The following is a 21049-nucleotide window of genomic DNA, read 5'->3' on the forward strand; positions in this document are numbered from 1 at the left end:
ATCGGAACAGCTGATCCTCTCCGAGCAGCTCACCGCTTCCTTGCCTTCCCACACGCGGTCCGTTGCTGTTTGCGGGGCCAGACTGGTTCCCCCGATGCCCTCCGCCTCTTACCCCAGCACAAGACGTAGCAAGAGGTGAGTGGAGGGAGAGTCCTCCTCAAAAAAGAGAAAAAGGCCGGAGCCCTGTGGCCGAGGCGTCCGAGTCCGGCGCCATCTTGATCTATCAAGGAAGGGCAGAGCATAGGGATGGAGGAGGTATGGAGGAAGGGCAGGGCACAGGCATGGTGGTGGTATGGAGGAAGGGCAGAACATGGGTATGGAGGAAGGTGAGAGCACGGGAATGGTAGAAGTATGGAGGATGCTGAGAGCACAGGGATGGTGGAGGAATGGAGGATGCTGAGAGCACAGGGATGGTGGAGGTATGGAGGAAGGTCAGAGCACAGGGATGGTGGAGGTATGGAGGAAGGTCAGAGCACAGGGATGGTGGAGGTATGGAGGAAGGGCAGAACATAGAGATGGAGGAAGGGCAGAGCATAGGGATGGAGGAGGTATGGAGGAAGGTCAGAGCACAGGCATGGTGGTGGTATGGAGGAAGGGCAGAACATGGGTATGGAGGAAGGTGAGAGCACGGGAATGGTAGAGGTATGGAGGATGCTGAGAGCACAGGGATGGTGGAGGTATGGAGGATGCTGAGAGCACAGGGATGGTGGAGGTATGGAGGAAGGTCAGAGCACAGGAATGGTGGGGGTATGGAGGAAGGTCAGAGCACAGGGATGGTGGCGGTATGGAGGAAGGTCAGAGCACAGGGATGGTGGAGGAAGGTCAGAGCATGGGGATGGTGGAGGTATGGAGGAAGGTCAGAGCACAGGGATGGTGGAGGTATGGAGGAAGGTCAGAGCACAGGGATGGTGGCGGTATGGAGGAAGGTCAGAGCACAGGGATGGTGGCGGTATGGAGGAAGGTCAGAGCACAGGGATGGTGGCGGTATGGAGGAAGGTCAGAGCACAGGGATGGTGGAGGTATGGAGGAAGGTCAGAGCACAGGGATGGTGGAGGTATGGAGGAAGGTCAGAGCACAGGGATGGTGGCGGTATGGAGGAAGGTCAGAGCACAGGGATGGTGGAGGTATGGAGGAAGGTCAGAGCACAGGGATGGTGGCGGTATGGAGGAAGGTCAGAGCACAGGGATGGTGGAGGTATGGAGGAAGGGCAGAGCACAGGGATGATGGAGGTATGGAGGAAGGGCAGAGCACAGGTAATTGGTTATCGGTTTTAGAAGACTTTTGTCGATTACAGTCCCTGTTGGGAACACTTTGGAATGGCTGTGTGTTGTATGCAGTAATAGCAGGATGATGTAGCTGAAATAATGTTTATTTTCAATCATTGTAGTATGTAGAGCTGAACAGAAGGGATTGCTTTTTCAAACACAGATTGAATAAAACGCAGCCATGTACACAAGCCTGAGGTGTACAGTTGACACTTGGCATCTTTTTACTGTAAATAGTACCACTGGGATCAGCTGGTGGCGGGTATCCAACTGCAGCTCTCTAGGCCTGGCACTGCCTGCTTCTCACACAGGAATTATTGGCAGAAACAGGGCATGGTTTCTTCACATTGGGCAAGGGCTGGGAAATATAAACTTTAATAATCTAATATTTATAAATCAAATTTCGGAACTGTTTGCTCATCTACTTATCCTGAAAGATGAATGTAAAGCCCGTCTCTGTGCACAGAAGTTAAAAAAAAGCCTAGTCATTACCTTTCTTTTGGGTAATAATACTTCTGAAGCTCTTAAAGAGAACCCGAGGTGGGTTTGAAGAGTATTATCTGCATACAGAGGCTGGATCTGCCTATACAGCCCAGCCTCTGTTGCTATCCCAAACCCCCCTAAGGTCCCCCTGCACTCTGCAATCCCTCATAAATCACATCCACGCTGCTGACAAACAGCTTGTCAGAGCTGGCTGTGTTTATCTCTATAGTGTCAGTATGCTGCTTTCCCCGCCTCCTGCAGAACTCCTGTCCCCGCCTGCATCCCTTCCCTCCCTGCTGATTGGAGGGAAGGGACGGGGGCAGGGACCGGAGCTATGCAGGAGGCGGGGGAGCAGCTGAGACTGACACTACAGATGTAAACAGAGCCTCACAGCACAGCTGTGATTTATGAGGGATTGCAGAGTGCAGGGGGACCTTAGTGGGGTTTGGGATAGCAACAGAGGCTGGGCTGTATAGGCAGATCCAGCCTCTGTATGTAGATAACATTCTTTAAACACACCTCGGGTTCTCTTTAAAAATCTGATCACATGATAGGAAGAGGTTAGGTTGAGGGATTCATTTTCAGATCCTGTAGGTGTGTCTACTACTGCTTTAAGAGCATCATCCTACTGTTCAAACTGCAGGTGGAAGGCATAGAATGAGTCTCTTGGAGAAGATTACACCCTTTGGCAAATACCTTAAGCCTGGAACACACATCTAATTTTGATTGTGCAATTTTACATTCCATTCCATGTAGTGTGAGTGCTTACCTACACAGTTCATAGTATTCAAAATCGGTTGGCCCTCAAAATACATGAAAATGATTGGACCATCAAAATTGGAAGTGTCTACCAGCCTTTGTGGTGCAGGACGTGACCAGTATCTGGACTCATAACCAGATACGTTACCAGCAGCTAATGAAGAGGCTTCGACAAGGGTCCAAACAAACGCTGTAGTTGATTATCAATGTCTGCAAGGGTCTAAGAAAAAAGTGTCTTGAGTAGACTTTTTAAAAAATACTCTTCAGTGGGGGCACACATAGAGTTAAGTTTGTGTGACTGATCCCTACTGCATTGCAGACGAAGAGCCAGTATCCGTACAGATGTTTAGGGACTCGATTGGGGGGGGGGGGGGGGCAAAGAAACAGCACCTGAAACTACGGATACTGGAAGCCTGTGCTAGCATTTCTCCTGCTGTGTTGCTATCAGTGTGTGAAGAGTGGGAGAAGAGAGTTGCATTGACAATCTAACACAATGGGCAGCACATTGAACACATTTTATAAGTGGTCAGAAACTTGTACAGTGTTCTCCCCAGAATTTTTTTCCAGCCGGGTGGCATGAAAAAGTAGCTGGGTGGGTTGCAACCAGGGGAAAGCAGGGCCGGCAACTCTGCTTACAGCATAGGACATCCCTATACCTCCTATCACGTCCTCTGCAACCCCTATCATGGCCCATGCATTCCTGCACCCCCTATCACATCACATTCATCCCTGCACCCCCTATCACGTCCCATGCATTACTGCACTCCCTATCACGTTCCATGCGTCCCTTCACACCTATTGCTCTAACCTAATACTTTACTGCAGCTCCACCTATCTCCCAATAGACAACTCAAACAATACTATTACCTTATAACATAGGTTATTGCACTCTCAGACACATTTCATACAATACTGTACCACTATCACAATCCACATATTACTGCACTTCAGTATGCCCCCTTACAGCACCCACCACACTCCACATATTATTGCACCGACCTACAGCTTATTAGTGATCACATCCCATCACCCTTCTTACAGCACATACATTGCAGCATTACTACAACCATTCTATTTATAAATACACAAGCATTCTATGATTATTACACCCTGCAGTATAGGGTACCCCTCTGCCCTGATCCAGTATGCTTGCACTTTAACACTGCTTCCTCCCCTTAACCATACCTCCCAACTTTTTGAGATGAGGAAGAGGGACACTTGAGCCACGCCCCTGCCACACCCCCATCACAACCCTATTCATGCATACCATAAAGATTTCATAAGAAAAATATGTTGTTTTATAATTCAAACTACCCTGGTCCTTTTTATCCTGGTTCATTTTCCTATGTTCCTCATGTTTCATAGTAACATTTTACCATTAGTGATATATCAATTTAAAGGATGGGAATAAAGTGTACAGTCAAACACATTTTTAGTCGATATATATATATATATATATATATATTTACATAGAAAGAGGGACAAAGGCCTGAAAGAGGGACAAATGAGGAGGAAAGAGGGACAAATGGGGAGGAAAGAGAGACAGGGCTCCCAAGGAGGGACAGGTGGGAGCTATGCCTTAACATTTCCCAATGTCACCCCCTCCCCCTGCTCACCCCATTGGCAGCCGCGATTTGGATGAGCTGAATGGCCTCCTTGATGTAGTAGCGCTTGTCCACAGCACCCTGTCCTGCCACTCTGCTGGAACACTGTGACCCACTTTCTCAGCCCGCTGGTGCCCGGCTTCTGATCGCAGTACGGCTTCACGCTGAGTATCATCACAGCCATGATCGGCTGCGAGGAGAATACACGTGCTGCAGGCAGCCCAGGGGAGCCACTGGCCAGGCCACTGTACGGACGGTGGATGGGTGTACTGGAGGGGACCGGAGGATGTGCTCCCTAGTTTCGGCTGCGCTGCATCATATAGCGCATTGCTGCACATCGCTTCTCTCCCATATCCCTGCGGCAGTGATCTGAAGATCGGACAGAACTCTACAGGCGGGCAGCGCAGCCGGAACTAGGGAGCACATCCTCCGGTCCCCTCCAGTACACTAGCCAGTGCTCCCCTGGGCTGCCTGCAGCACGTGTATTCTCCTCGCAGCCGATCATGACTGTGAAGACACTCAGCGTGAAGCCGTACTGCGATCAGAAGCCGGGCACCAGCGGGCTGAAGAGGTGGGTCACAGTGTTCCAGCAGAGCGGCAGGACAGGGTGCTGTGGACAAGCGCTACTACATCAAGGAGGCTGCCGCTGATCTGAAGATATGACAGCTCTACAGGCACCAGGAGGGCAGCGCAGCCGGAACTAGGGATTGCTATTCATAGGGAGACCCGCTCTATGCGAGCAGACGACAGCGCACATGAGCGTGTGATGCGGGCGGGCCTTGGAGCACCCGAGCGGGGTTTCAAAACAGCCGGGCGGCCCGCCCACTTAATAGGTCCTGGGGAGAACACTGCTTGTAAATAACTCATGAAAGAATAAAGTTAAAACCAAGCACACCATTGTTTTTCTTGTGAAATTCCCAATAAGTTTGATGTCACATGACCCTCTTCCTATTGAAAAAATTAAAAGTTGGATTCAAAATGGCCGACTTCAAAATGGCCACCATGGTCACCACCCATCTTGAAAAGTTTCCCCCCTCACATATACTAATGTGCCACAAACAGGAAGTTAATATCCCCAACCATTCCCATTTTGTAAAGGTGTATCCATACAAATGGCCCACCCTGTACTTTGAGGACGTATTTGAAACTCATATGATGTTTTAGGTCACATTCATATAATTATGTAGAAAATTTGTAAAGGGTTCAAGCACCACTGTATATATATATTATTTGTACTAAGAGAGAGCAACACTTCAATTCATCCTGGAGTTTCTCCTTAAAGCGGGATTGTCAGCCACACAATCAAATTCAATTTACCCACTGCTCTGTGTTTATTATGTAGTCTACATGCAGCCTGAATTGCAAGCATTCCAATATAATCATAAATGTGTCTGCTGTAATGAATTTCATCTCAGTCAGCCTGGCTCTATTCTGATACATTGCCTGGGAGGGGGAAGCTTGTTATCTCCTTTGCCCATATTCCTGCTCCTCACTGATTGGCTGAGGGCAGCTCATTGTGACACGAGGCTGAGAAGGGAAATACACCTCACCCCTCTGCAGAAGCTGCTGAAATACGATCTATGATGTGCTCACGTGTGTATACAAAGCAAGCTAGATATGACAGTGCAGTTCCTACAGAGCTCAGTGGGGAGGAGGGCTGGCAATGCATAAACCATTTCAGGCAGGAGGGGAAAAAAAAGGGTGAGGGAGGAAATTACGGTACATCAGTATTGGGTTCAGTCAGAGGCAGTAAAGATGGAAAATGCCTGTTTTCTTTTTATTTGCTATATAAAATTCTCTGAAATCAAAAAGTGGACAGTACAATACATATGTAAATAGACGTGCGGGCGTGCGGTTGCTGGGATAGTATGGCTTTCCCTGCTGCTTTAAGGACTACATCTGGGGAAACCCTGTTTTCCCCTAACAGCTTCCTTATTTACTTATGCAGAGTTAATGTTTACTTGGAGTTAGATATGACAGTTTCGTCTGTTGAAATGTTTATCTTTATGACTGTGGCTGAAATAATTTACAGGCAGGTTTAGCATTTACACCCAGTAGAAGGAATGCATAAAATTGTATGACTTGCATCTTCAGGTTCTTTCAATAAAGGACAATGTGTAGAGCCCATAGAATGTAGTCAGACATAAACTCATGCACAAGGATGATGGACTTGCCTGCTGACTGCTCACAATTTCTGTTTGAATTTTTGACTTGAATTGAGCCTTCCTTCTGTCAATCCTCACCAATACTGAGATCAAGCCTCACCCCTTCTGGCATCAGTCCTCAACCCCATCTGTAAACTTGAAAGTGGGATTGTCCCCATAAAAATCAAATTTCAACCGCAACTGGTCTGAGTGTATTAAGTGATAAAGATGCTAATCCTGCATTCAAAAGTTTCACAACTTTTTTGCTGCTATGGTTTGGAGTCTTTAAATACCTTAGAAGCACTGGCCCTTTAATGGCCATTGCAATTCAGTTGCATGTTGGGTGTTCTTTTTATCTATAATCTATTCATCCTCTTCCCTTTATTTCCCTGCCTAGCTAAAACATGCTCACTCTGCTCACTTTTGTTTACAAGCAAGGCTGAGGTGACTCAGCGATTGGAGGAGAAAAGAAAAAAATAAGGGAGGAAATGACATCAGTATTTAGCCTCAAACTGTGGGAAAAAGACATGGCTCCCACCAGGAACAGAATTCTCTTCATTTACTATACAAAATTCACTGAAATCAAAACGTGGACGGTACAATACATGTGTTATGTAAGTAGATCAAGTATGTATCTGTGTATATATATATATATATATATATATATATATGTGTTGTTTTTTTTCCTTGGATGGTATAGCTAATCCTCCTGCTTGAAGCGAAAATAAATGATGAATTGTATGTGTAGTTCAACAAATAGCACATTAGTAGCAATAATAATTGTTTTCCTGTACAGGAAGAGTTAAAAAACTGAAGTTGATATCTATGGAAGAGAGCGTCTCTGAGCTGGGTCAAATACAGTCCTGTTTTATGCCAAGAAACAGTGAGAGGCAGCTTGAGATAAGGTTTATCTGCAGGAAGGTTCAAAGTGTCATTATTTCTGCTTTTTTTATAGCTTAAAGAGGAACTCCAGCCTAAACAAACATACTGTTATTAAGTTACATTAGTTATGTTAATTAAAATATCCATCCTGTTTTATAAGAACAGGCAAAGGTTTGTGATTTCATAAGTGCAGCCATCTTTTTGGTTGATAGGTGACAGGGAGCGTGACACACAGTTTCAACTGTCCTGTGTGCTGATCACCCCTTTCAGTTGCTAGGCAACGTGAATAACCACATAGGAAATCCCATCATGCTTTGCACAGCATCAGAGAAAAACCGCCCAGGTAGGTCTCTTTGATGGGTGGAGCTTAGCTAAAAATGCAGCTAAAAATGATGCTTTGGTAAGAAAAACAAAGTTCTGATGCTGTGAAACTGTTAAAGAAACACCAAGCCTTTTCAGTTCTGCTGAGTAGATTCTTAGTCCGGAGGTTCACTTTAAGACAGTGTGGTTTTAAAACTGCAACTCTGACAGTATGCAAAGTTATTTAAAAAAAAAAAAAAAGCTTTATAACTGAAATTAAAAATGACTCTTTTCTTTGCTGCTATTCATTATCCATACTACACATACAATGAATTATATCATGAGGGTTTATTTGCTTTAGCAGCCCAGTGTAAGAGACTGTACAGTTTGCTGAGGTTTTGTTACTGGATTAAGCCTTCTCTATAACGGCAGAGCCCTGTGAGCGGGTCAGTAGCCAATTTCATTAGCTCCTGACCCTGTCTATCAACTTAAAGAGAACCCGAGGTGGGGTTCTGACAATGCTATCCTCATACAGAGGCTGGGTCTGCCTATACTGCCCAGCCTCTGCTGCTATCCAGATCCCCCCTAAGCCCCCCCCCCCCCCTGCGCTCTATCACCCATAACTCACAACCGCGCTGTCGACATGCTGCGTGTCGCAGCGTGCTGTATTTACCTCTTTACTGTCAGTCTCAGCACTCCCCCCGCCTCCTGCATAGCTCCAGTCCCCGCCCACGTCCCTTCCCTCCCCGCTGATTGGAGGGAAGGGATGCGGGCGGGGCCCAGGCTATGCAGGAGGCAGGGGGAGTGGCGAGAGTGACACTACAGAGGTAAACACAGCGCGGCTGTGATTTATGGGGGATAGCAGAGCGCAGGGGGATCTTAGGGGGGATCTGGATAGCAACAGAGGCTGGGCTGTATAGGCAGACCCAGCCTCTCTATGCGAATAGCATTGTCAGAACCCCACCTCGAGTTCTCTTTAGGCAGCTCCCATTGGCTTACATTGATGGGCAGGGTCAAGAGCCAATGAAAGCAGCTCCTGACCGGCTCACGGGAACTCTGCTGTCATAGAGACAGCAGAGTGGGTTGCCCAGGTTCTTGAATTGTGGCGGGTGTGTGCGGCTATTCATCGTTATTCCGCCGTCTCTTCTACCAGTGGTCTCTGGTCCTTAAGGGGGCAGAGACCACTGGTACTTAAGTGGTTACAAATTGTGGCTCATGCCCGATACTGTATTCGTTAAACTGCAGTATAGTACAGCAACCACAAGATGTCACTGTCTGTAAAATGATGTGAAGATCTCTATGGTATTGTCATTTCCTGTATTAATTCTGTGTTCCTCTTTTCTAAACAAGCTGCATTCTGATGGTTGTGTATGATTTATCGCTGCATGTTTTTCTTCAGTAAAGATTTCTAACTTGTTATATTGGGTGCCTATTTGCATGTACAGCCCACTCTGCTCCATCGTGTACGTCCTTTACTTTGGTGCTAACCCATGTTCCTTTCATGTTTTTTTAGGCTTCCGGCCCCTATGGCTGCCCCCTCTACTGGTGGGCAGTGGTCATGCTGCCGCTGCACCTTCCTGAATCCCCAGGGCCAACAACACTGCTCTATTTGTGAAGCTCCACGCCATCCGCCGGACTTCAACCACATCTTACGCCTGAGCTCGGCTGAACAACGGTGGTCCTGCAGCCGATGCACTTTCACTAATCTCGCTCCCACCAACCCATCACCCCCTCCCACCAGCTGCCAGCTCTGTGGATTCTTACCACCTCCTCCTGTTTCTAATGGGATCTCTCGGGGACCACATGAGGATGCTGGATCTCCTACCCAGGAGTCTGACGTCGAGGACATTACTCCTCCTGCTCTGCCACCTGCACCAGCTGCTGGTTGGAGTTGTCCTCGCTGCACCCTACACAATACACCTGTGTCCACCTCCTGTTCTGCCTGTGGAGGGCCACGCAAACTGTCCTTGCCCAAAATCCCTCCAGAGGCACTGGTGGTTCCTGAGGTCCTTCCACCACCTGCTGCATTTCAGGGACCAGATGAACAAACCTCGGGTCCTCACCGTGAACCAGACTCTCCCAGACCACTGCCCGCACTGCCTCTGTCACCGGGACCACATAACATACCTGTTCCTAGAAGTCGAAGGGAAGTTGCACCAGATAACCCGCTTTCTCCTCCCCCTTCTGCCCAAAGTCGTGTTCCTAAACGCTTGAGCGTTTTGGAAGAAGAACCAATGGCAACTGAAACAACCCCTTCTGTTGAGCCCCAAAGCCCCGACACCAGCTGGCCATGCGGGAAATGCACATTTCGGAACCTTGGTAGTGCCAGCAGATGTCGAGTCTGTGGGGCAGTGCGGGCCAATGAGGGTGTTAATGGTTCAACTGGAAATGAGGGGCTACCATCTCCCTCCAGCACAGGGGTTATCCCCATACCAGCTCCTCGCAAGGCAGAATGGGCCTGCCCAGCATGTACTCTCCTAAATGAGGCTAGATCGACGCACTGTGTGGCTTGTCACACACCACAGGGATATTTGGCACAACATCATAAGCGAGGGGCAAGGATGCTGCGGCGTAGAGAGAGCGTCAGAGCCGAGACGCGAAGGCAGACAGACGAGGGAGAGGCCAAGGAGCTCTGGGAGAACATTGTCAGCTTCTGTCGAGAGGTAAGCTCTAATAATCATTGGAAGAGATTTTTCATGAAAATCCTCAAATGTAGTGCAATAATTATCATCAATTGTTGTCCTCCTGTTTAACCCAGAGCCAGTTGATGCATTGACTCTCTTGGGAACTGAATTTATAGTTCTCACAGACAACGTCACATGGATAGCCATACATACGTAGTTGGCGGCCTGATCAGATAGGTGACCGTCGCTCTCTGTCTGACTATTGATCAGGGCGTAGAGATAATTGCACCACAAAGCACTTTTCTTATCTCCATCACAATCCTGTCATAGTTTCAGATTTCGCAACCAATAGTCGACTGGAACTTGATACAGTTCAAAATAATTCACCTGCTAGTGAACTCCCTGCCCAAATAAGACCGATAACTGCTTCTCAGGGCTACTTGACTAATAGACGAGACAAACAACATTTGTATCGCGCTTTTCTCCTGCTGGACTCAAAGAACCAGACCTGCAGCTACTAGGGCGTGCTCATTAGGCAGGGGAGTCTAGCCCAAGGACTCCTTACTGAATAGGTGCTGGCTTACTGAACAGGAAGAGCCGAGATTTGAACCCAGCTCTCCTGTGTCAGAGGCAAAGTGTGTGTCAGTGGCAAACCAGTACATCATCCAGCCATGGTAGTAAAAAGGAAAAAATTAGACCGGTGCTTTTAGAATAGTCAATAATCCCTGATATATGAACTTGTGTAGGGTGGACTCTAGAGGCTTACAAAAGAATTTGTGATGGAATGTCCCTTTAAAGTGCCTCTGTATGCAAAATGTTCATTGACTTTTAAGGTTCAAGTGTAGTTACAGCTTACAATGCATAAAGTAGCCCTTTCCCAGTGACTGTTCCATCTTGCAATAGATTTTGACACCTTGTAGCAGCATATCTTCATCTCCAGGATTTAGGGCTGAACCTGCATACACATGCTAGTTTTTTTGCCACCAGCGACAGTCATTGTGTGTACGGTTTACCCCAATTGTTGGTTGCCTCCTCTTTAGTTTGCTGACTGCTATTGTAGTTCCCACTGTAGCTCAGAGGAGGGAGTCTCCTGCTCATCCCTCACCTCCTCATGGGAAAAAACAGGCTGCCATTGGTGAACTGTCACTGAACTGTATAGTAAGCCTATAAGCTTATACATTTTGCAGAGCCATGTCAACCCAACATGCAGACAGCCTGGTTAGGACTGGTGCTCATCAGTGCATGGCAGGAATTGGTGTGGCTTACTTTTTAGTAGGAGGGCTTCTTGGGCTCTTTTATCCCCCTCCTATACTTTCCTAGTGGTTCTGGGTCACCATGAGCTCTCTGGGTATTCTGCAGAACTGCTTTAGGAGACTAAAATCTATTGCCAGTACTTCGCTTTAGCCACATGTAGCAGGTGATGTAAGCTGTATTTTTATGTCTGCTCCAGCTGCTCGCTTCACCGGCTAGTGAGTGCAGCTCGCTATTTGTCATCTGCTGTGTGTGTTTCCCTTATTCTAATGGGAAGGTTGCACACAAAGCAGCATAGAGGCCAGAGAGAGCAGCTGGAGTCTCTGGGAATGTCTAACTAGGTCCCTGATCCTGGCGAGGGACACCTGCTGTTACAAGGTAGAGGAAGTATTACATCATGGGGCTATGATAATGATGCCTTCATGGTATTCAAAACTCCAGGGCTGTGGAGTCGGTACAAAAATCATCCCACTCCAACTCTGGGCCAGATTCATCAAGAGTGTCTAAGACAAAATATTGGTAGGTTTTTAGAAATCCATGCAGAACTGTCTCAGGCATCTTAAGAAATCATTAGATAGTGCAGATTCCTTCTTAAACTTTTGTAAAATAGGAGGAGCTAGGAAGGTCTCTCAGACGGTGCTGTGTGTGAGGGGAATTGCTGTTGCTGAGGTAACCAACACACCTGCTGTATTGATAGCAGCAGGCTCTGAGGAGGAATGCAGTAGGTGGGAGGAGCACATCACAAATCATGTCTAGCCTGCACTCTGCAATCATGTCTAGCCTGCAGTTCTACATCTATAGAACTGCTATCAAGCACTTCTTATTCTGCGCTAGTAGTAGTGCAGCTCTAGAAATTCATGGTAAATTGCCACTATTACCTAGGATTTAAGAAGGTTCTTATTATCATGCAGAACTGTTCTCCCTGCTGGTTAGAACTGATTAAGAAGAAAAAAACTGTCGGTAATGCGTTGAAAAATCTCCCCCTCTGACTCCTCAGTTTATGAAACCTCTGACTCCAGGTACCCAGAAATTACTCCAACTCCACAGCCCTGACTCATACTTTATCTGAAGATTTATTTTTTAAAGGACAACTGAAGCGAAGGGAATATGGAGGTTGCCATATTTATTGCCATATTTAATACCAGTTGCCTGGCTGATCCTCTGCCTCTAATACTTTTAGCTATAGACCCTGAACAAGCATGCAGCAGATCAGGTGTTTCTGACATTTTTAGATCTGACAAGATTAGCAACATGCTTGTTTCTGGTGTAATTCAGACTCTACTGCAGCCACATATATCAGCAGGGCTGCCAAGCAACTGGTATTGTTTAACAGGAAATAAATATGACAGCCTCTATATTCTTCTCACTTCAGTTGTCCTTTAAGCTTCAAACATATATTAATGGGCACATTAAGCATTTAGCGTGATCCGTGGTCCATGGGTAATACTTACTTTACCCATGTGCTGCGGGTCTGGAGTAAGGTTTGTGCATCAACCCTAGTGTCTAAAGCAGGGGCCTCCAAACATTTTGGGTCAAGGGCCAGGCCAACATACTTCAGACTGCTGGGGGGGGGGGGGGGGGGTTTGGCGGCGGAGTATACATACAATGATGTAGAAGTCTTTGCGGACCAGGCAGTGAAGCATACCCAGGCGACAAGCTGCAGTCCAATTGGACAGCGGTGTCACCTGATGTGGAATTTGATTGGAAACCAGCAAATTACTGCTTTCTGGCTTCCATGTGGATGGGTGGTGCCAAATATTCTATATGTGGACCAATAATTAAAGATGTAGCTGACCGTATCTATAAGTGATAGATTTTGTGTGTGTGTGTGTGGGTGGGGGGGGGGGGGCGGTAAAAAAGCCTCAGGGGGCCACATTCGGCCCGCGGGCCTTAGTTTGAGGACCACTGGTCTAAAGCCTCATCTACACGCTACAATTTTCCGTCACATAGACGGATCTATTAGATGGATCTAATAAGAAATTGCATCGTGTGTAGACGTCCAAATTGTTTCAGATTAATTGTGCGATAGATTTTGCTTTGATAAGTACCCAAAATCTATTGCAAAGTATAACCCAGTCCGATTGGACCGGTTGGAAATTATCTAATAGATCCGATCTGATGGAAAATTATACCGTGTAGATGAGGCTTAAAATAGATCAAATGTTTCCTTCATTGATTGATTGAAAGTGGACGTTACTTTCTGGACGATAGTCGTAATTAATATAGAAAGTACAAACGCCGCAGGCCGTAGGGTTTTGAGGGTTTACTCCAGCTTGTCTCCCCCTCGCCCCCAAACAGAAACTCACAGATAAGGACACAGACAGCAATAACTAAGGCGCATGTTTCATTGAAGGCTGAAATGAAAGTCATTCCTATAGTGGGGCTTTTCAGTATAAATCCCGTTGTTTGTGCGCTCTGCAGCTCAGTTTTGACAATGAGGACATGCTGCATTTTTTGGGTGTTTTGCTGCGTTTTTAGGCCCTCAGGAAGAAGTGGCAGGTGCAGGGAAATGTTTTAAACGACAGTTTGTTTCCTTATAGAGCACCTTATATGTTCCCCTGCTCATTTGCATCCCATAAAAAGACACACAAACATTCATTTAAATCTCTTGTTAACTCACAGGAGCCAGCGATGCCGTGACTGCATCAAGCAGTAATGCACAGGTGTAATGTGAGCCTCTCAATCTGCACAGATGTACCCTGAAAGGGTTACTTTTCTATGGAGACCTATATAACAGGCATCATCTGGACACAAGACATTTTGCAATGGAATATAATCAAATACAGCAGCTGCTATAATACATACTGCTTGGTTTAAAAGATAAGCCAATTTCTCGTCTTTCTGTTTGTCTCAGTGGATCATGGGACTGAAGTAAAATTTTCTGCGTCTTTGTGCATTCACTGCTTAATTGGAGTTATTGTAAAGGCACCATCATTCCATGCAAGAGGAGGGATCAAATGCATCTGTATTGATGCTGGCTGTATATAATAAATAGAAACTGTATATTTGAAATACTGTAGCTGTAACCTATAAAATAAAAAAGTTAGGTACTCGCCTAATGGAGGGCTCTGCAACCTTTAGGTCCCATTTACGCTAGGGCAATTAGCGGCTGTTTACAGCTAATCACCGAACCGCTACTGCAAATTAAAGAGAACCTGAGGTGATTTCTAACAATTTTAACACCACACAGAGGCTGGTCTGCATATACTGCCCAGCCTCTGTTGCTATCCCAATCCCCCCTAAGTTCCCACTCCGCTTTGCTATGCCCATAAATCATCAGCCGAGCTGTCGACACACAGCGTGTCGCAGCCCCGGCTGTTTACCTCTGTAAGTGTCAGTCTCGCTGCTCCCACGCCTCCTCCATAGCTCTGGTCCCTGCCTGTGTCCCTTTCCTCCAATCAGCGGGGAGGGAAGGGACGCAGGCAGGGACCAGAGCTATGGAGGAGGCGTGGGAGCAGTGAGACTGACACAGAGGTAAACGCAGAGGTAAACAGCTGGGACACACTGTGTGTCGACAGCTCGGCTGATGATTTATGGGCATAGCAGAGCAAAGGGAGAACTTAGGGGGGATTGGGATAGCAACAGAGGCTGGGCAGTACATGTCCTTCTAAAAAAAATTAACATATTGTGATAAACTTCATTATTTTCTGTAATGTACTGATAAACATTAGACTTTCATATATTTTAGACTCATTACACACAACTGAAGTAGTTCAAGCCTTTTATTGTTTTAATATTGATGATTTTGGCATACAGCTCATGAAAACCCAAAATTCCGATCTCAAAAAATTTGCATATTTCATCCGACCAATAAAAGAAGTGTGTTTAAAACAAACAAAAAAGTCAACCTTCAAATAATTATGTTCAGTTATGCACTCAATACTTGGTAGGGAATCCTTTTGCAGAAATGACTGCTTCAATGCGGCGTGGCATGGAGGCAATCAGCCTGTGGCACTGCTCAGGTGTTATGGAGGCCCAGGATGCTTCGATAGCGGCCTTAAGCTCACCCAGAGTGTTGGGTCTTGCGTCTCTCAACTTTCTCTTCACAATATCCCACAGATTCTCTATGAGGTTCAGGTCAGGAGAGTTGGCAGGCCAATTGAGCACAGTAATACCATGATCAATAAACCATTTACCAGAGGTTTTGGCACTGTGAGCAGGTGCCAGGTCGTGCTGAAAAATGAAATCTTCATCTCCATAAAGCTTTTCAGCAGATGGAAGCATGAAGTGCTCCAAAATCTCCAGATAGCTAGCTGCATTGACCCTGCCCTTGATAAAACACAGTGGACCAACACCAGCAGCTGACATAGCACCCCAGACCATCACTGACTGTGGGTACTTGACACTGGACTTCAGGCATTTTGGCATTTCCCTCTCCCCAGTCTTTCTCCAGACTCTAGCACCTTGAGTCCAGTGCTGCTTCTCTGTAGGTCAGGCGCTTCTGCCGCTGTTTCTGGTTCAAAAGTGTCTTGACCTGGGGAATGCGGCACCTGTAGCCCAATTCCTGCACACGCCTGTACACGGTGGCTCTGGATGTTTCTACTCCAGACTCAGTCCACTGCTTCCGCAGGTCCCCCAAGGTCTGGAATCAGTCCTTCTCCACAATCTTCCTCAGGGTCCGGTCACCTCTTCTCATTGTGCAGCGTTTTCTACCACACTTTTTCCTTCCCACTGAGGTGCCTTGATACAGCACTCTGGGCACAGCCTATTCGTTCAGAAATTTCTTTCTGTTTCTTACCCTCTTGCTTGAGGGTGTCAATGATGGCCTTCTGGACAGCAGTCAGGTTGGCAGTCTTACCCATGATTGCGGTTTTGAGTAATGAACCAGGCTGGAAGTTTTTAAAAGCCTCAGGAATCTTTTGCAGGTGTTTAGAGTTAATTTGTTGATTCAGATGATTGGGTTAATAGCTCGTTTAGAGAACCTTTTCATGATGTGATAATTTTTTGATAGAAATTTTGGGTTTTCATGAGCTGTATGCCAAAATCATCAATATTAAAACAATAAAAGGGTTGACCTACTTCAGCTGTGTGTAATGAATCTAAAATATATGAAAGTCTAATGTTTATCAGTACATTACAGAAAATAATGAACTTTATCACAATATGCTAATTTTTTTTAGAAGGACCTGTATATGCAGACCCAGCTTCTGTGTGCTGTTAGCATTGTTAGAAATCACCTCGGGTTCACTTTAAAGCACCAGCACAACATTAACTATATGGCAGTGATCTCACTGTCGACGCTCGCGGGTGATTCGCGATTAGCGGCAATCGGGAAAATGCGGTGCATGCAACGGTTTCCCCTGATTGAAGAGCGATGGAGATTAGCATGCTATAAAAGCGCTAATCACGATCGCAAGAAAGCAAAGTGTACAGTGATTTTAACGCAATAATCACAGTAAAGCGCTAGCTTTTGTGTTAACAAGTGTGAACGGGACCAGAGCCATCCTGTCCTTCTCTGCCTACCTTTGTTCCACCGGCTTGCCTCTTGTTCCGATCTCCCACTAGCTGCATCTCCGGTTCTGCTAGGAAGTACTCAAGTCTTTGGGAACATCTGAAGACAAGTGGCTCTGTACTGCACGTGTGTGCGGTACGGAGCTGCTCGTATTCGGAGTACTTCCATAGCATTCTGAGTAGACCCGAAGGCCTCGACACTAAAGATGCATCCAGAGCCTTCCCTCCTCTTAAGCATTTAACATTATTATTATTATTATTATTATTTTTTTTTTTAAGTAAAGGTTACAGTTGTCCTCCATTAATGGATACCCGAGGCGAGCAGTTACAGAAAAAGCATGCTGTATGTGTGTGTGGGAAGGTGTGCAGATGCTCACTGTACCTCCTACGTGGCTATGTCCCCCTCCGCTGTGCAGTAAAAAGGTCCCCTTCCATTACCACTGTCGGCAGCCTTTGACCCAGACATGCTGTGCTTGCAAAGTATGTCAGGTCAGCAGCCTTGTGACCTTACTTCCTACTTGTCTCCTTCTATGTGCACTCATGCGGGAAGCGCGGACACAAGGCTGCCGATCTGACATACTGTGCATGCGCAGCGTAGTATATCCGGGTGAAAGGGCGCTGACTGCAGTAATGGAACAGGGCCTCTTTACTAAACATCTCTCCTCCACACACACATATAGCGTCCATTTTTCTATGACCACTCGCCTTGGGTATCCTTTAACCTCAGTGATCCGCTCGTGCCTGGCTTTTTCCTCCGTGCACAAGCAGCTCTGTACTCCTGTACAGGCCGTACTTGCTCCTGCAGAGTGTGGCCGTTCTCGCACACAGACAGGAGCGCAGCAGCAAGAACATATTCAACTAGGCTTGCTGAGTATGTTCAGAGAGTTCCAGTGCTGGAGTAGCGAGGGGGATGGAGGGAAGCCTCTGGGCTATCCAGAGGCTTCCCGCTACTTATTTTGTCACAGGTACACTTTTTTAGCACCCTTTTCCACAGACAGATGAGCTGTTACCAAGCAAGAGTAAGCAGTTACCAGGCAGAGCTGCGTTGGGTCATTGTCTTTTTAGTTAAAAAAACTTATTTCAGAAGGGAATGAACAGTACATGTAGGAACATACGCATGATGATGTCAGTGAAGTTACACAATATCAATGGAAGATAGGGCAGTGGTCACCCGGACCTGTTTCACTTAATAAATCCATTGTCTCTATTCCTAGATTGGACCTGAGGTATTATTTACATGGAATAAGCGAATCCATTAATTACACTGAAAGCTCTATTCCTGGAAAGTCCCATAAGCAGCAGTCAGATATCATAGTTCAGTCTAGCAGTAGGACGTTCCCGCATTAGGAATAGAGCATTCCCTGCATAGACAGGAAGGAGCCAGCAGAGTCTCCAGGGTTAAACACTTGCCTTAGAATTAATATATAACGATGGCTTTACTGTCTGATGATCAGGCAATCTTGTAATCATTGATGGATCTCATCCTTGGCGTCCCTCGGGGACCTTTCTCTGGCTGGCTAACAGACGTCTTTCTCCACTATGCTGTTTACATATAGATTGAAGGTTCTCTCAATCCATATGTCATATTACCATGACAGGCTCTCTTGTTTGCCGCATAACTGTTTTTTTGGGTTTTTTTTAAGGGGAAATCCTGTGTTAAAAAACGTGACATTTATTATTGTTATTCACACAATTTTGTTATTTACTGTTATAATTAATTCCTTTTCAATTTGGATTTGCATGAAGCCATGATTTTTTCAAAATTGTAAGGAGGTTCCAGTTTTACCTCTTTCCAACCGTGGCAACAGAATACTGTGTTGAGTTTTCTCCCTTCTGCCTTTTGGTCCTTTTTAGCACCTAACACCTTCCTAAAAGTTGTGGATCACCATGAGCTTACTGGGCAAAATCTGTACCTTCTCATGTAAAGCTTCCCCAAATGTGAATCCTTTTGCCTGGGCAATTTGCCTCTCAGAACTCAGAGTAAATATTTGACATCCTTCTCTCCATCCGTGGGTGTAGTGAGATCTGCCTGGGAATCTGTCACATGTAAAGGGGTGCCCCAGTTTGTCATCTCATACATGACTGATGAAAGTAAACAGACACTCCCATGTAGTAGAAAGGGACTCCCAGCACCTCTCATAGGCATGCCTTTAAGCCAGACGACTTCCAACAAAGTCATGCTATGACCTTACTGGAGGAGCCTCTTGCAATGGCCATGCCTGTCACTTCCTCTTCCTGCTTAATTCAGTGATGCACTTCTCTAACAGAGAAGATAGGGGTGACCTGGAAGTTATAACATAGCCAAGATGATTTTTAAATTGAAATCGAACGATAACTATTTGGTGTAGAAGGGCAATTCAGGCATCAAATGAAAGAGGAGAGCACAAGCTACAGAAAGGTATGCATCTTTAAGTACTTTGCAGTACTGTTCGGAGTCTCTTTAAAGGACCCATGAGAGGTGCTCGGAGTCCCTTTAATGTTTTCTATTAGGGACACCCTTCAATGTCTAATGCTTCCATATGTACATAAAAGCAATGAAAGGGCCTGTACTAATGTTTCATACTATTCTTGTACAGCTCAGAGCTAACCTTCAACATTCCCCCCTTTAAAGCTGGTTGAATAGTGTGCTGGTTAGGGCTCTGTCTTTGATATGGGTTCAAATCTCAGCTCTTTCTATTCAGTAGGAGACCTCGGGCAAGACTCTGTAATTCTGCTACTGCCTACAGAGCGCGTCCTAGTGGCTGCAGCTCAAGCGCTTTGAGTGCCAGGAGAAAAGAGAGATATAAATGTTTCTTATCTTGTGTAAAGCGGACCTGAACTCAGAACTGCTTCTCTGCTTTAAAATATGAGCAACACCATAGCAACCTGTAAAGAAAAATAGTTATTTGTTACAGCTGATATCAATCCCACGATAAACTCTTCAGTGTGTCTACTTCCAGCTTTCATGGAAGCAGACATATTGATCACATCCTGTTTTTACAAAATTAGCTGTTTTGCCATGGCAGAGGAGCTTCCTGAGCTGACACAGCTGAGAGATCAAATTACAGTGATGATTAGTCACAGATGAGGGGGAAATTACAAAGGCTAAAACGCTCTAAATACATACAGGGTGCATTTCTTTGTTTTTCTGTGCAAGAATTCAGGTCCACCAAGTGTAACGCTACTTTTGTAGTGTAAAGTGTCCTTTTCAGGTAGCAATGTCAGGTAACTCTTTGCACACTCACACACATACTCATTCAAACATTATGCTAAGATACCACTATCCCTACAGGTAATTTGTAAGCAGAGGTTTTAGCTTGAAAAACAATGCATTGTTTTGCATAGTCAAACCGCGGATGAGGTTTCTCTGTAAGTTGGTCGCAGATTGAGAAGTTCAGATTCTTTGGAGAAATCATTGATGCTTGGAAAAATTGGCAAAAAAAGAAGAGGACGACAGATAGATGGGTAGACAGCATATTTGAAGACATGAAGATGCCTATGCAAAAGCTGAAAGAAGCATTGATTGACAGAAGTGATTGACAGACACATCTTGCGTGAAAGAATACATATGGCCATGAAGAGTATGAGTCGACTAAAGGAATGAGGAGGAGGTGTCCTACCTCTCACTACAACATGCATAAAGCAGCATGCAAGCATACAGTGCATGTATATGTGACTATGCAACATAATGTATTACTAAAAAGCATTCTAACTATCTGCAGGGAAAGTGGTTCCTTAACATTATGTTTGAGTATTTGTGTGTAAGTGTGTATTGCCCAGCAAGCTCATTGAGAACTAGAACTCATAGAAGTGTGTAAGGGGTTGAAAGGTGTCAAAAAGCCTCCTTACAAAAATGTGCCTTCTAAAAACAAAAGGATTTTGCAATTATTCAGGTTGGGGTGAGCATATGATGTCTCCCACAATGCATCACTGCTGAATATGCAAATCATCTCTTAGTTGTCCCTGATAACTGCAATGCTATAGCCCGTAATGCTGTAACAATTGCTCACCTATTCGATCAGAGTGACGGGAGAAGTCGATGAGGGTATAGCCACCTTTAGCTAGCCATTCCCTACACCACAGACTTTTATAGCATTTTATAATCTCAGAGAGTGTAGTCTGGGCTCCACCCCCTGCAGTCTGAACAGCCTGGTGATGCTGAAGCAAGCAACAGTCAGCTTCAGTTCCCATTTCAAAGACAAAAAAAGTCACATTTGGGCATTCTAGTTACAAAGTTGAATGGGAGTAAATTTAGAGTTGGGCTCTAAGGATTACACTGGGGGTTAAATAGAGTTGTGTGGACGAGA

At 45.7% G+C, this 21049-nt stretch overlaps 1 protein-coding gene across 4 annotated transcripts in view; it reads left to right on the forward strand.

Annotated features, from left to right (window-relative positions):
* CAPN15 (calpain 15) overlaps positions 1–21049 on the forward strand; it is a 150633-nt gene that overhangs the window by 95050 nt on the left and 34534 nt on the right. For all 4 annotated transcript variants that reach the window (XM_068244226.1, XM_068244225.1, XM_068244222.1 and 1 more), the window contains exon 2: positions 8951–10100. In XM_068244226.1, the coding sequence (XP_068100327.1) occupies positions 8964–10100 (1137 nt within the window). In that variant the 5' untranslated portion in view covers positions 8951–8963. The remainder of the gene's footprint in view (positions 1–8950; positions 10101–21049) is intronic.

The sequence above is a fragment of the Hyperolius riggenbachi genome, chromosome 7 (assembly GCF_040937935.1).
Source record: "Hyperolius riggenbachi isolate aHypRig1 chromosome 7, aHypRig1.pri, whole genome shotgun sequence".
In the NCBI taxonomy this organism is placed as follows: domain Eukaryota; kingdom Metazoa; phylum Chordata; class Amphibia; order Anura; family Hyperoliidae; genus Hyperolius; species Hyperolius riggenbachi.